This window comes from Globicephala melas, chromosome 19 (assembly GCF_963455315.2).
Source record: "Globicephala melas chromosome 19, mGloMel1.2, whole genome shotgun sequence".
Lineage (NCBI taxonomy): Eukaryota > Metazoa > Chordata > Mammalia > Artiodactyla > Delphinidae > Globicephala > Globicephala melas.
Window position 1 is genome coordinate 17,715,503 of NC_083332.1, and position 14,437 is coordinate 17,729,939.

Consider the following 14,437-nt stretch of genomic DNA (forward strand, 5'->3'; position numbering starts at 1 on the left):
GTCTCTTAAGATGTTTTTGCTTCTCAAAGCAATTTTAGAATTTGGAATGTCTGACTTTAGGAGCCATGAGTTTTTTATTATTATAGTAAGAGCTAGAATTTAACTTTTTTTTTTTTTTTTTTTTTTTTGGCTGCATTGAGTCTTTGTTGCTGCACGCAGGCTTTCTCTAGTTGTGGCGAGTGCGGGCTTCTCATTGTCGTGGCTTCTCTTGTTGCGGAGCACGGGCTGTAGCCGCGTGGGTTTCAGTAGTTGTGGCTCATGGGCTCAGTAGTTGTGGCTCACAGGCTTAGCTGCTCCGCGGTATGTGGGATCTTCCCAGGCCAGGGCTTGAACCCATGTCCCCTGCATTGGCAGGCATATTCTTAACCACTGTGCCACCAGGGAAGCCCTAGAATTTAACTTTGACAATGGATTTCCGTGAAGGAAAAGTTCCACTGCTAAAAATATACCTCAATTTTCTGACAAAGTCTCTGATTCAACTGTATATTCTTTCTTGTGGTGTTTATAATCAAATAAGAAGGTACTGAACTTGTATAGAGAATCAGAAAACGTAAGTTTCATTTCAAATGTAAACTCTCTGTGTGTGATTAAAAACGTGGCAAATTAGACAGACATTGTTTCTGTAACTTGGTGTATCTGAGTTTCCTATCTTTGCTACCTGGATGTCTGCTTTTTTTTTTTTTTAGTAACAAATTAATAGAAGTTAAATCCGCAAAGTCTGCAGCTCCAAGCATTTACAAGTAAGTTCATCTAGAAAAAGGAAATTTAAATGAATATGTAGGTGGAGAGTTAGCTTTAATACAGGGGAATAAGTACTGATGTAAGGGCAGGTTTATCCAACTTACCTTGGATATGGGTCAGGGACATTAAACCTCTTACACAGAAGCTTGTCAGGGTGCCACTCAAATGTGTCTCGGGTAAGCTTCCCAAACAGCTTCATCTTCACAGCCGACTGCTTGTCACTGACGTCATTCTGGGGAAAGACAGTCATCTGTTTCATCAAGTGGCCACAAAACTGACCTGTCTGCTTTTCCATTTACAAGTTTGCAAACAATCTTCCAAAATTTCAGAACGGCTTATGCTACATTTCTGCTAAAGTACACTGGAAGCTAAAAGCATAAAGTCATTTCTTATTCTACAGTGCCATGTGTATTTTGGTCTTTTCACTGAGGGATTTAACGTCTTCAGCTATACCGTGTTTTAATTTTAAAATTCATCACATAGGGAATGATGGCGACAGACCTCTTGGTCCCGAGGGACTTCCACCTGCTCTGAATCGTCTTCCATCTTGGCATGAGTGAACCGGGAGGACAAAGTCGAATGGGAAGACACATACAGCAGGGCTGCCTGAGAAAACTCATCCCGCTCACGGCGTCGCTCCCACTCTGTCATACTGGGATCAAGACAACATTCCAGAGCATCTAGGGTAGAGAACAAGAAACTGCTTCACTCCTAGGAAAAATGGGGAACTTAAAGGAGAACATCTAGTGGGCACCACTGTATCCCTGTAGTTTTCACCAGAGGAAACACATAATCATTATCCTGGCTTTTAAGAGCATGGCGGGAGGTACTTGGCAGGTAATATTGCTCCCTCCCTCAAAATGATGCTTTTATTGAATTCTGTCTACTATATAGCAGAGAAAAACATTTGGGGATTAATGCTTGATTAAATTTTCAAAGCAAGGAACTTATTACCAGTCCCAGGCAGTGAAAATTCATCCTAACTATATGCCTAAGTTTGAGCAGAAAACACTCCTTTCTCTAACTTTTTTTTTTTAATTTAACATGTAAACACTAGGGGTGTGGAATCTTAGTGCGAGTTAAGGCACAGTACACAAAGATCTGCTTTTGAAAACCAACCCCTCTAATTTGCTGACAAGCTCTCACAAGGACTACTGCGTAAAAGAGCAATCTCTTGCCTCAATCTTGCCATATTTACTTCATAGATCATAGAGTGACTTTTTCCCCATGTAATGGTTCAACAGCCAACTCTCTTTGTAGGTTAAATTTTAGACTATGATTTAGAGCTAGATGGTTAGGATCTTAAGATAGAGTGGGAAATGACCTTGTTCTCGTGGCAGGAAATGCAACCCTTACACAGAAGTCAAGCATTTGCAAACAGTAAATGGTCTGTAATTTAGCATTAGCCACTGCCAAGGCACACTCTCTACTTAAACTGCTATCTTTGGGACCCGAGATACAGAGAAACACAGACTGATTGTTCTTGCTTTCTCAAGTCAAGAGCCAGGGCCTGAAACCTTTACAGCGTTCACAGCAGGGCAAAGTAAAACACTGCCAGAGCAGGATACCTCAATTCTGAATCTGGGCCTAGGGTCAGAACAGTAAGAACACTACCCCTGGCGACATGTGGGAGGCCCAGGCCTAGCACCCACCTTTCTGACCCTGTTTCACATTTACTAAAAACTCTTCATATCGTTTTTGCTTTTCTGGATCTTTTGAGAAAGGTTTGAAGTTGCTGGCTCTTACGGGGGCTGTGCCACCACTCAGTGCCACATGCCAAGAGCAGTGTCCGACGTCTGGAGAGGAGGGCTGGGGTCTGCTGCTAGAGGCATTCTGGGCCAGACTCCTGGCCTTGAGTTGAGCTGCTTTAAGGTCCGTTGCCTGCTTCATTTCTTTGAGTCTCTCTTTATCTTTTTCGGACAGAAATTCTAACACTGAAGTAGGTGCCCCTAAAAAAGAAACAATAATAGCAAGAGATGAAAAGTATCATAAAACATCTATACCCACATATCTCTCTACACACATTTTCAATATCACAAATTTATGTAATTGGAGGGCAGTATTTTACATTTAGTGTTTCATCTGTATTCATACTATCCCTGTGAACTAGACAGTAATAAAATAATGACACACCTGTTTTATAGTTGGCAAAAGTGGAGGTTAGTACTTGGATGTTTATAACGCCAGTGAGTGGTCCTAGAATGAGGAACCTGACACCCCAGACTCTGGACCTCCAGTCTGTGGCAGCCACCATCTCCATGGTCCTGCCCAGCACAAGCCCTGGCTCAGAGCACAGCTACCCATCAAACACTCACGCGTGTCACAAATGCTCACTGAGTGCCCACTGCCAGGCCTGGGGCTGGGAGAGTAACACAGGTGAGGTCTTGCTCTCACTAGTGAGGGAGCTGGACATTAAAGAAACCAAGAAGCAACAGCAGAGGACCACCACAAGAGGAGGACTGTGGGGAGAAAAAAACAGGGCGACCTGTGCGAGAGGGCTGGCCATGGGGGCAGCGGGAGAGCTACCTAGCTTAAATAGTGGGCAGGGAAAGCCTGGAAAGGCCCTCTAAAAGGATAATATCTGAGGTAAGTTCTAAGTAAAAAGAAGAAGCCACGAATTCCCTGGTGGTCCGGTGGTCAGGACTCTGTGCTTTCACTGCCGAGGGCCCAGGTTCAATCCCTGGTCGGGGAACTAAGATCCCACAAGCCACACGGCGCAGCCAAAAAAAAAAAAACCAAAAGAGTCAAAATGTGAGAGAGAAGAGAGGCAGAGGAAATATGAAGGCCCCGAGGCGGCATCGTGGTCGGCAGGTTCAGAGGGCAGGAGGGAGGCTCATGAGGCTGGACCACAGCAGGTTCAGGGAAAGTGGTGTAAGCTGTGGCCTGAAAGGTAGGCAGGGTGGGGTCCACAGGGCCCTGTGGGCAGTCTGGACTTCTCCTTAGTGTGAGCAGCACTGGAGCATTTTAGCGGGGGCAGGTGGGGAGTGATACATTTGGCTGCTGTTAAAGGGAACAGGCTGCAGAGAAAAGGGAAGGGAACTAAGGAGACCAATGAAGGGCTGCTGCAATGATCCAAGTGAGAGAATATGGGCGCTGAGACCAGGGTGGAAGCAGCGGAAACGAAGAGAAGTGGATGGGGTCCCCTCGCATGTTGAGGGTAGAGCTGAGAGGACTTGCTGAGGGAATGGGTAGGGAGGGGGAGGCAGGGAAAGAAAGGAGCTACGAATTAGGGTTCCCATGCTCTGGGCCAGGCAGTGGGTCACTGGTGGTATCATTTACTGGGAAGGGGAAAGCTGAAGAGCGAGCGACTTTGGGGAAGGAAGCAGGCGACCAAGAGTTCCCTTTTGGTCTGTTGTAGCTGAGGCACCTAGTAGGCTCCCAAACGGCAAGTCCAAGTCCACCTCTCATAGCGGGTCTCTCGGTTCCAGCCCACCAGGGGATTCTCCACGTCTATCCATCCTTTCAGACACACTCATTCCTTTCAGGCTTTCAGGAAAAGAGAAACAGTACCCCTTTCCCCTGAGAAGAAAACAATACGTTCCCAGGCTGTGCAGAAAAAGTGAAGGTACACATGGCCCTAGTCTTTGCTTCATTCTTGGGACAATTATCAAAAGTCTGAAAACTGCTGCACTTAAGACTGGGTTTATAATTTTAATGACACAACTCAAACTGATGGTGGGAAAACAACAAGTAAAGGATGTGTACGCTGTTAACTACGCCGTTCACAATAAACAATTTTATTCCCACAGTTTGGGAATACAAAATTATGTAAAAAATTTCAGTGGGAAAATGACTTTCCATTTTGATTTGGATAACTCAGATTATTAGAAATGTAATGATTTTAATCTTCTCTGTGGCACGTACCTTGAATAGGCGTTTCTCCTAGCAACTCTCCCCGCTTGGAGGCATTCAGTTGGTGCCTACTATGTGTCCCTGGGTCATGTGTTGGCTTTCCAGCTGACTCTGATAATACCTGAAGTACGTGGGAGTTCTCTGAGTTTGCAGCCACCACAGGTCTGAAATAATGCACTGGTCGATAGTCTCTTGGCAGTTCGGGTGGTGGATAAATCTTACAAAAACAAAACAAAACAAAACTCAGAACATACAGGCTGCAGGGGGATCATGTTTCATTTAACCAAGAAAACTCATTACCTCTGAGCGTGGTTAACCCCACCCTTTCTCAGGCTAGCACCTGGCGGGGAGGCAGCACTGGGAACAGCCTGCCCAGGTGCCCCGCCAACATCCGTACTGGATCTGGAGGGTCCCCAGAACCACACTGTTCTCGTGGCCATTTTAAGTATCACCCCGACCACTCTACTCAGAGATACTAACACGCATGTTCTATATGAGAACAATAACTATAGTTACTACTACTGGCCCACGTGTAAAACTGGCCCATTGTGAATCAGAAAATTTAGAGAAGTATGATTCACAGCTTAAATAAAAAGAATAACTTTAAATAAGTTACTTTTAAACTCAGAATTCTTGGGACTTCCCTGGTGGTCCAGTGGGTAAGACTCCGTGCTCCCAATGCAGGGGGCCCGGGTTCGATCCCTGGTCGGGGAACTAGATCCCACATGCATGCCGCAACTAAGAGTTCGCATGTCGTAACTAAGAAGCCTGCATGCCGCAACTAAGACCCGGCACAGCCTTAATTAACTACTTAATTAATTAATTTTAAAAAATCACATTAGGTTTAATAAAAACTTTTTTTTAATAAATAAATTCAGAATTCTTTTTCTGGTTATGTTTCAGTTCCAAATTGGAGTTTCTGGCCTTCTTTTTGGTCCAAGGTATTTTTCATTCAAAAGCTGACTGAAGTGAAATTGAAATACATTTGGGAAATTCAGGTATCAATGATGGTAGAACAGATAAGCTAAAAGAAAGTATTAGATATTTTTAAATTATTGCTCTAAATGGTCTCCCTTGCTCTTGGTCTAACAAACACATATTTATGGACCGTCCTACTTAAGCTGTTTTCTAGATTTTTCAGCTACCTGGAATTCTGAGCTCTGTAACCAGTGAAGCACTGAACACTCTCTGGCTGTGCTTCTCAGCCCCAGACGCACACAGCGCTCACTCAAGAGGTTTAACAATGCTGATGCCTGTGTCCCACACCACAGAAAAGTCGGCTGCAGTCGGAGTTTCCCAAGCTTCCCAGGTGGTTGTAAAGTGCAGCCTGGGGTGAGCACCTGGTCCAATGAACGTCATGAAAGAGTGCTATTATCATTGTTAGGAAACCTCATTTTTTATCATCTTAGCCTGACCGCCTTCTCTGGAAAACGTTAACTCCCAAGTCAGCCAGCAAACACTCTCGTGTTACCATGACACAAAAAAACCCACAGGAGCATGGCAGATAGGAGGGGTGTATACACATGACTCTTCTTAATATCCGCCATCGGATTCAAAGCATTTCAATCCCTCTGCTAAATCACTGCTCTGTGTTGCCTCTGGATCCAAAGGCTGGGTTTTTAGCCACATATTAGAAAACCTGTCTCTCTGTGAAAGGCTCAGGGAACACAGCCCTGCTCTGAATTGTTCACACCCAAAGCCCTATGCCAGCGAGGAACCTCCAGTGCCCATATCTCCATTTACACGCTCTGCCACGACAGTGGATTTGTCTGTCTGGCACCCTCGATGAGCAGGAGCTACTTGGGGGCCAAGACTTATTTAAACAGTTCTATTTACCCTTGAGTCCTAAGCTGAATGAGTACTTAACCATTTTTATGCTCCCTTTTCATACATGTAAAAAACTCACATTCTCCTTTGACATAATATGACATTTCTGGTAAATAAGAGCGGCTGACTATGTGCCCAACACTGTTCTGAACATATTCTGCTCTCTGTTACAACACATTAACTATCACGACTAAACAAATCAAAGCTGCTGTGATAACGTATATGGTTTCTCAGGCTGCGCTGCTCCTGGCCTCCCTGCTTCTGGAGAACCACAGGCCAAGCCACAGAGGTACTTAACAAATGTTTGCTGAGTTAAAATCAAAAAGCCCATTGAAGTGTGGAACAATCTAAGACAAGGATGCCAAGGAGGCAAACGGCCAGGCACCCCTCCTGAGCTACCAGCACCCATGCTAACCTGTGAGCACGTGACTCTGTTGGGTGTTCAAGAGCCCCGTGGCCAAAGCTGTAAAAACGCTCACAGAAACAGAACTACCTGCAAAGGCATGAGGAGTTCTCCCCAGAACTCGACCCACACGTTCCCAGCTTCCGCTCGGCGCAGGCAAGGAGCCCAGGGAGCCCTGCCCACAGCAGCTAATGGGCTCACGGCGCCCAGGAGGAGCTGGGACCATGGGCTGACACGGCTCTTTGAAATTTTCTTTAAGTTACATTGCCCCTAGGATTAGATCAATTCCATTCTCCCACCAGCTTCTAATGTAATTCTTCCTTAATGGAAATAACCACTCACTTGAAGTTCGGATTTAAAAGATCGGCAGTTAGATGTTTTGAACACGATGTGGCTACTGACTGACATTTCCAATGCAGAATGTGTCTCCCTGGATAATCACTAGTAACCAGACTGTTGCTTGCTGTTAGCAGAATTTATTTATCTTTTCCATTGTTAATAGAATAACTCAGATTACACAGCAGCAAATACTTTAAGTGCTAAATCAGTTTAAAAAAAAAAAAGAAAAATCTTACTTTCTTAGAAGATAAAGGTTTAGAAGCCAAGGAAAATCCATCCAAAATTTTGCCAACGTAGCGAAGCTCTTTCTCTGATTCTACAAAATGATGTCATTTGATTAATTCCAGAGGCAGAGAAACTTAGAATAAGACAAAAGACCTCAGTTTTTTATCTCCGAGAATATAAACACTACATGTCATAGTTGCAATCAGTAAAAGGGAGGAAAGAATGGCATGTAAAGCCCTCACACCTCTGTTGACTCAGTGACTGGCAGCCCAGACCACACTGCTGATTAGGCTGTCCAGGTGACAATGGCACCTCAACATCGTTATTCAGAAAAAGTATGTAAGGTCCTATGCTAAGGGGCACCAAAGAATATACTCTGTAGAGTAAAAGATCTCAAGAAAAACCATCAAGAGAACAAGTACGGATAAAAATAAAAATAACTTTGGAAGAGTCATTTCTAAAACTAGGTGAAGAACCATGGGGACATGACCTCCCAATTTTTGTAGCAACCATCCAAGTAAGACACAAAAGGCAATATAACCAGGTCAGCCTGTAATCTAACTGTGGGACCAATTAAAAGGTGCTTTTGTCTTTTTCTCAACTGAAATTCTAACAAGAGATCAAAGGTCACTAATTCAGGATATGACTAATGCCCTCTAACTTGCAGCCAGGGATGATCTATTGGTTGTGGAGACAACCCCTTTGATTCTCAAGGATTTTCTGCACATAGAGGTTATGTCGAAAATCCATATGCATGAACTGCATTTTCTATTGCCAAAAGCCCATGCATGCTACATGACCACCAGCACTTACACAAGCTGGGTGTTGAACCCTGAAGCAGGCACGGCTGCCCGCAGGGCAGGTGGCACTGAGGTTTTCAGCCACTTATAATGCAGCACTGCCCTGTAACTACCCTCCCCGCTACCTCATTCTTTGCACTTCAACTGACGTAGAACTTTTGGACCAGCTTCTGGAAGTCCCTAAAATTCTGTAGGGTAATATAGGATTAAATTACATTCTTCGAATTTTGTATTCTTTTAAAACCCAGCAATCTGGGACTTCCCTGGTGGAACAGTGGTTAAGAATCCGCCTGCCAATGCAGGGGACACGGGTTTGATCCCTGGTCTGGGAGGATCCCACATGCCGCGGAGCAACTAAGCCCGTGTGCCACAACTACTGAAGCCCGCGAGCTCTATGGCCCGCGTGCCACAACTACTGAAGCCCTCACCCCTGCAGCCTGTGCTCTGCAACAAGAGAAGCCACTGCAATGGGAAGCCCGCGCACTGCAATGAAGAGTAGCCCCCGCTCACCACAACTAGAGAAAGCCTGCAGGCAGCAACGAAGACCCAGCACAGCCAAAACTAAATAAATAAATTTATTTTAAAAAAAAAACCCAGCAATTTCACCTTTATGAAGAAATAAACAAATGTCTACAAAGAGAGAGCCATGAGAATACTATAGCCCTACTTATCATGGAAAAAAAAACAAGAACAATTTAAAAATCAGCCGTGGAGACTGACTACGTATAGATTCACTCAGTGAAAAACCGTAAGGTCAAAACTATAGATGTTGTGACCCTAAGGGTAGGAGAGGAAACTGTGGCAGAGAGGCCGTGAGCAGAGGGTGGGGACCTCAGAGGGAGGCACCAACCCAGGCTTGATGCGGGAAGGCTGGGATTAATCAGCCAGGGCAAAGGTGTTATACAAAGGAAAAGCCAAAGATGCGGCTGAGAAGGCAGATTTAAACATGTATATTTATTATAGGTTAGTAATTATTATAAATTAATAATTCTATTAATGTTAGTAATATAGTATGTGTGTTAGTATGTTGATATAGTTAGTGTAATAACTAATACTTTAATATAATCTATAATATTAATATAACGTTAATTTAATATTATATATCTTCTTTTAAGTTATAAAAACAATACATAGTCTTAGTAGAAAAATCTGAAAATATAGGTGAGCAAAAGGAAGAAAATAAAAGTAGCCTAGTTCCCACTCAGAGGTAACATCCACTAACGTCTGGGTGCACACCCGCCCAGCACCTCGTGTAAAACCCTGGATTCTTTTCGTGGCGATGGTGACAGAGGCCGCTCACACTTGCAGAGTGCTTGCTGTGTGCCAGGCACGTTCTAAGCCCTTTACACACATTAAATTTCCATGGGATAGGTAAGCCATTGCCGTGCCCATTGCCCAGGCAAGGACGCTGAGGCATAGAGAGGTTGAAGAGCCTGCCTAAAGTCACAGCTGATAAATGGGGAGAGCCAGGATGGGAGCCCAGGGAATCTCTCTTCACAGTCTGTGCTCACAGCCATTAAGCAAACTAAAGACTGTTTCTCACCCGCTTTTTTCTCTTCTAGAAATGTAAAATTGGCATCATTTTGGGGAGTGATGCTTAGATTATTTAGATGTATTTTATAAGAGTTAGACCAAACTTGATCTGACTATAGCTAAAAACATCGAAATAGATTTTATCTGAACTCTCACCTCCTTACTTTAAGTGGTGGTTACAGTAGGCGCCACTTATTCAGTCTTTGAGGCAGGTACTATGCCAAACCTGTGATGCCATTTAATCCTCACAATGACCCCCAGAGTGGATTTTATCCTCACTTTACAAATGACGCCCAGAGAGGCTACAAGCCTTGCCCATGGTCATGAAGCTGGGCAGTAGAGAGCTGGGATTCGAATCTGGGTCTGATTGAGAGCTAAGATTCAAATCCAGGTCTGAATGAATCAAAATCACATGCCATTAATACCTACTGACTCCTTCCTATATCTTTTCTCGAAAGAAAAACTGAAATCCTACTTAGAACCACTGAATCACTATAAGACTCTGACTTGAAATTCCAGGTGTGTCAAGAGATGTTCATCTCCTAGCTCAACAGGAGCCCCTTAGGAACCAGATAAGTTTAAGTGATGAGATGAGCTGGGCACCAATCTCCATTTTGCAGCAGGCTCTCTGTGTACCTACCACCTGGTCCCCATGCCTGACCTCCTGACCTGCTGCCTCAGTTGACCTCCTTTGGCTACCTGCCCAGTTCCTTGAGCTGGTAGTGCGTCCTTCTGACGCACTGTCAGCTCTGACCTGCAACACGAGCAAGCACGTGTCCACACACTTGCTCCTTCCCTGATTCCAGGCCCCTCCCTCCTCCCCACTTGACTGTCTTGACAGTTGGCTTTGGCCTTGAACTGGTCTAAATCCCACTTCTGTCTTACTTCCCACAACAGGACTCTCTTATCCCCACTTGTTCCTCGCTCTGCATCTTTGACCAACAACTCCCTGCTCCACGGAGGCTAATGTCCCAACACTTGGTCTACCGTCGGTTGCGGGTCCATGGAATTACCTTTCTGATTTTTATATTGCCTGGGTGCTGTCCAGCCATAGAGTCCATCTCCAGGCTCCTCATCCTTCAAAATGGTATCATACTTGGATAGAGTTTCCGTGGCATAGATATCATCGTCTTCCTCTTCCAGGGCACCTACACCAAAAGCCTTCAAAAGCAAGATTTCACACTGAGCCATTATAGGTGTTAGCATATGCCTGCCTGCACTGAAGGATAAGGCTACTATAAGGATGTGACTGATCAGACCACATTAGCACTTCAAGATCACCAAGAGAGAAGCGAATGGGAGCCCCAGATTAACACAAGTATCCAAGCCTTTTGGAAAACAATGACCAGAAGTGAATGTCATGCCTCCAGCACTGCAGCTGTCCTCCAGACTCAGCAGCAGCCACGGGTCTGGGTCTTAGTGCAGGAAGAGGAGTGGAGAAGACACCCAAGCAGCAGTGCAGGGGGAGAAATGGGGCCTCCAGAAGGAGAAAGGCAGAATGTTCATCTACTGAACAACATGGTCTGGTGCCAGCGCTGGTGACCAGGGTCTGAAGACCGCTGCTACTCTAACGGCTGCTAGAAGAACTCCTAATCTTTGTGGGAAATGGCGAAGAACAAATATCACTTTTTGTTAAAAGGATTGGGAAAAAAAACATGTGAAGGAAAGAAAAGGTACAAATGAAATGACAAAGTAACCATCCTCTGAACTTATTCTAGGAAAGAGACTCTGAATCAATTTGAGAAGACAGGCAATCAGGAAAAGCTCTCCATCTCCTCAAAGGTAAAAAGCAAGTCTTTTTACCAAGGCCCCTTGGTAAAAAGTGAAACTTACACCCAGGTTCCTGACTTAGGGCTTGCAGCACTAGGAAAGAGTCGGAGAGGTAGTACAACTTGGACCTGAACTTGGAAAGGCAGATTGTAATTCAACTATTAACTAAATCAAAGAGGTGAGTGTGGTTTTCTGCTCAGCCCCGCAGGGGTGTGGGAAAGCAGTCCTCACTCCTCACACACAAACTCCCCGGGGCACATTAGGTCACAGGGTCTCAGGAACACATATTCAAATTAGGACGGTGTGCTTTACATGTCTTCGGACAAGCTCCTAAGGACAATACAACCACTTAGTCAATGAATAATGAGTGCTTACTATGGGGCTAATATAATACAGCAAGAATTCTCATTTGTCAATGGTTCCCTGTTTATAAAACAGAAACACTTTTACCTGGCCTGAAATTCCCAATTTTCTTCCTTTATTCACTCCAACATCTCCAAGAAGATTGCTGGCACCCTCGGGTCCACCACTAAAGAGACTAACGTGTTCTCTTGAAGTTCCAAACAGTGCTTGGTGGGGATCCAGGCCCTTGTAAGCCAGTCCATGTACATTATCTTTAGGCGTGAAATCCACAGGTGTGACATCTTTGGGTGCAAAGGTCACATTTTCTGGCAAGTAGTCATCATCTTCATCCTATTTTCAGTGTTTCAAAATGGAATGAAGGTGAGTCACTGCCTGGTGTAAAGCCTGTAAAATACTATTTTCAAATGCAGTGATTAATTCCAAACAGAACAATTATCATACTTTCGTTTCCACTATTACAAATGACGAAATCAAGTCCCTGAACAAATGATACTAACACGAACAACTCCATTTTTTTTAACCTTTTTTTAATTGAAGTATAGTTGATTTACAATGTTGTGTTAATTTCAGGTGCACAGCAAAATGATTCAGTTTTTTATATATATATATATATATATTCTTTTTCAGATTCTTTTCCATTATAGGCTATTTCAAGATATTGAATATAGTTCCCTGTGCTATACAGTAGGTCCTTGCTGTTTACCTATTTTATATATGGTAGTATGTATATGTTAATCTCAAAGTCCCAATTTATCTCTCCCCCTTGGCCCCCACTGTTATCCCCTTTGCTAACCATAAGTTTGTTTTCTAGTTTGTGAGCCTATTTCTGACAAACAACTCCATATTAAGAATCTGAACAGACTTGGGACATCTATGGGGCTGGCATGTTGCTAAACACACTATCTGACATAATGAGGACATTTTTAGGGTATGGGTATTTCCCTATAATGTGATGACTGATTTCTAAAATTTTCCGAACCTAAATTTCACGCTCATAAAGTAACAGGTGCTACTGGGCCAAACGGAAGGTCAATCATCCCAAACGATACCTCAGATCCTTCAGAGCTTCCAGGGGGTAACGCGCAGCCATAGATTTTTACTCCAGGATCTATAAAAGAGATTTCAAATGCGTTAGTCAGAGGTGACTACAATGATAGAAACCCGATTCGCTGACACTCTTCAGCGGTAGACGGCTGAGCCTGGAAAAGACGCTACAGCTTTAGGGTCGGACGCTGACCGCTCAGGGATTGTCTTCCACCAGCCCCCGCCCCACCTGCACTCTGGCAACGATGCACATGGTGAGTAACCACTACTGCCCAGAACCACCGAGAACCCGAAAGAAAGTACTGCTGCCTCCAAGAGTTCACAGTCTGGCTGGGGAGACCAAGCGACAGGAACAACAGAAAATAATCATGTTAAGCTATAACACAGTTTTGGCAAAAGTAGGAAACAAGAACTTTCATATGCTGCTGGTGGGAAGGTAAACTAGTACAATCCTTCCAGAAAGTTCTTGTAAATTACACACCAAAAAACCTTAAAATCCGTGCACACCGCTTGACCCAGCAATCTTACTTCTAGAAACACGTAGTCATCAAAAAGTCTGCTGTAGAGTTAATGACAATCAGTACACGTACCAGATTTCTGTCGGCGTGGTCTTCTCTTTACTCGAGGACCAATTCCTTGTCCTTCTTTCCAACCCATTTTTCTTAGCAATTCAAAACCAACAGATAACCTAGGATATCAAGGCATTGAAAATGAACTTCTTTTTAAAACACTAACGAACAGTAGGAAATAAGCAGCTCATATACCTGTCATGCCTCAGCCCTTTCCCCCCATCCCTATTAGAACTGCATGGCCCTGCTGTTCCCACCACAGCTGACTGGACCTGGCGAAGCTGATCAGATGCCCCCTCTCCCAGGCCTTTGCGATGGGCACACAGATGCCAAGCATGTGGCCTGGGAAACCATGATGGTCTGAGGCTGCCACAACAGGCCACATACCCAGGAGCAGAACAAAGAAGTATGTAGAAAGAGGGCAGAATGAGGAGAGAGCCCTTAAGGCTTGTGAGGCAGGGGGTGGGAGGGAAGTCACCCCAGTTCCTAATAGCTCTCCAGCTGCCATGAGCCCCACTAACACAGCTAGTGCCTGGAGCTCTAGAGCACTCCATGTGGTAACAGCGCAAGGTCCTTTTGGCAAAACCCCCTTTTGTACTCAAGCTGGGCTGAAAGGGCTTCTCCTACCTGCAACCAAACTATCCCTAAGTAAGATCATCACACATATGCAAGGCAGTGATGCCAAGATCAGAAAAGTCAGAATTAAATTCTTCTTACTTTGCTGGTGTTATGAGGTCATCAAGCAAAGTGGCGCCAGGAATAGGGGCAGTAGCTGCTGCTAACTGCCTGGCCTTTTCTCGTATTCGATCTTTGGTTTTAGAAGCAAAATCATCTGTGGTAACAATCGCTTTAGGTGCTATCCCAAATTCACTAAGATCCTTAAAAAAAAAAAATTCAAACAGAATTACTTACATTATTTGGAAAGTGATTAAACATGATACATTACACAGCTTTATTACTTAAAAAAAAAA

At 44.3% G+C, this 14,437-nt stretch overlaps 1 protein-coding gene across 2 annotated transcripts in view; it reads right to left on the reverse strand.

Annotated features, from left to right (window-relative positions):
• GPATCH1 (G-patch domain containing 1) overlaps nucleotides 1–14,437 on the reverse strand; it is a 43,674-nt gene that overhangs the window by 19,237 nt on the left and 10,000 nt on the right. For both annotated transcript variants that reach the window (XM_030874455.3, XM_060289539.1), the window contains exons 4-13: nucleotides 14,184–14,344; nucleotides 13,488–13,585; nucleotides 12,903–12,961; nucleotides 11,941–12,183; nucleotides 10,734–10,881; nucleotides 7,399–7,478; nucleotides 4,606–4,810; nucleotides 2,394–2,690; nucleotides 1,243–1,421; nucleotides 846–973 (exon numbers count right to left, since the gene is read on the reverse strand). In XM_030874455.3, coding sequence (XP_030730315.2) covers nucleotides 846–973; nucleotides 1,243–1,421; nucleotides 2,394–2,690; nucleotides 4,606–4,810; nucleotides 7,399–7,478; nucleotides 10,734–10,881; nucleotides 11,941–12,183; nucleotides 12,903–12,961; nucleotides 13,488–13,585; nucleotides 14,184–14,344 — 1,598 coding nt within the window. The remainder of the gene's footprint in view (nucleotides 1–845; nucleotides 974–1,242; nucleotides 1,422–2,393; nucleotides 2,691–4,605; nucleotides 4,811–7,398; nucleotides 7,479–10,733; nucleotides 10,882–11,940; nucleotides 12,184–12,902; nucleotides 12,962–13,487; nucleotides 13,586–14,183; nucleotides 14,345–14,437) is intronic.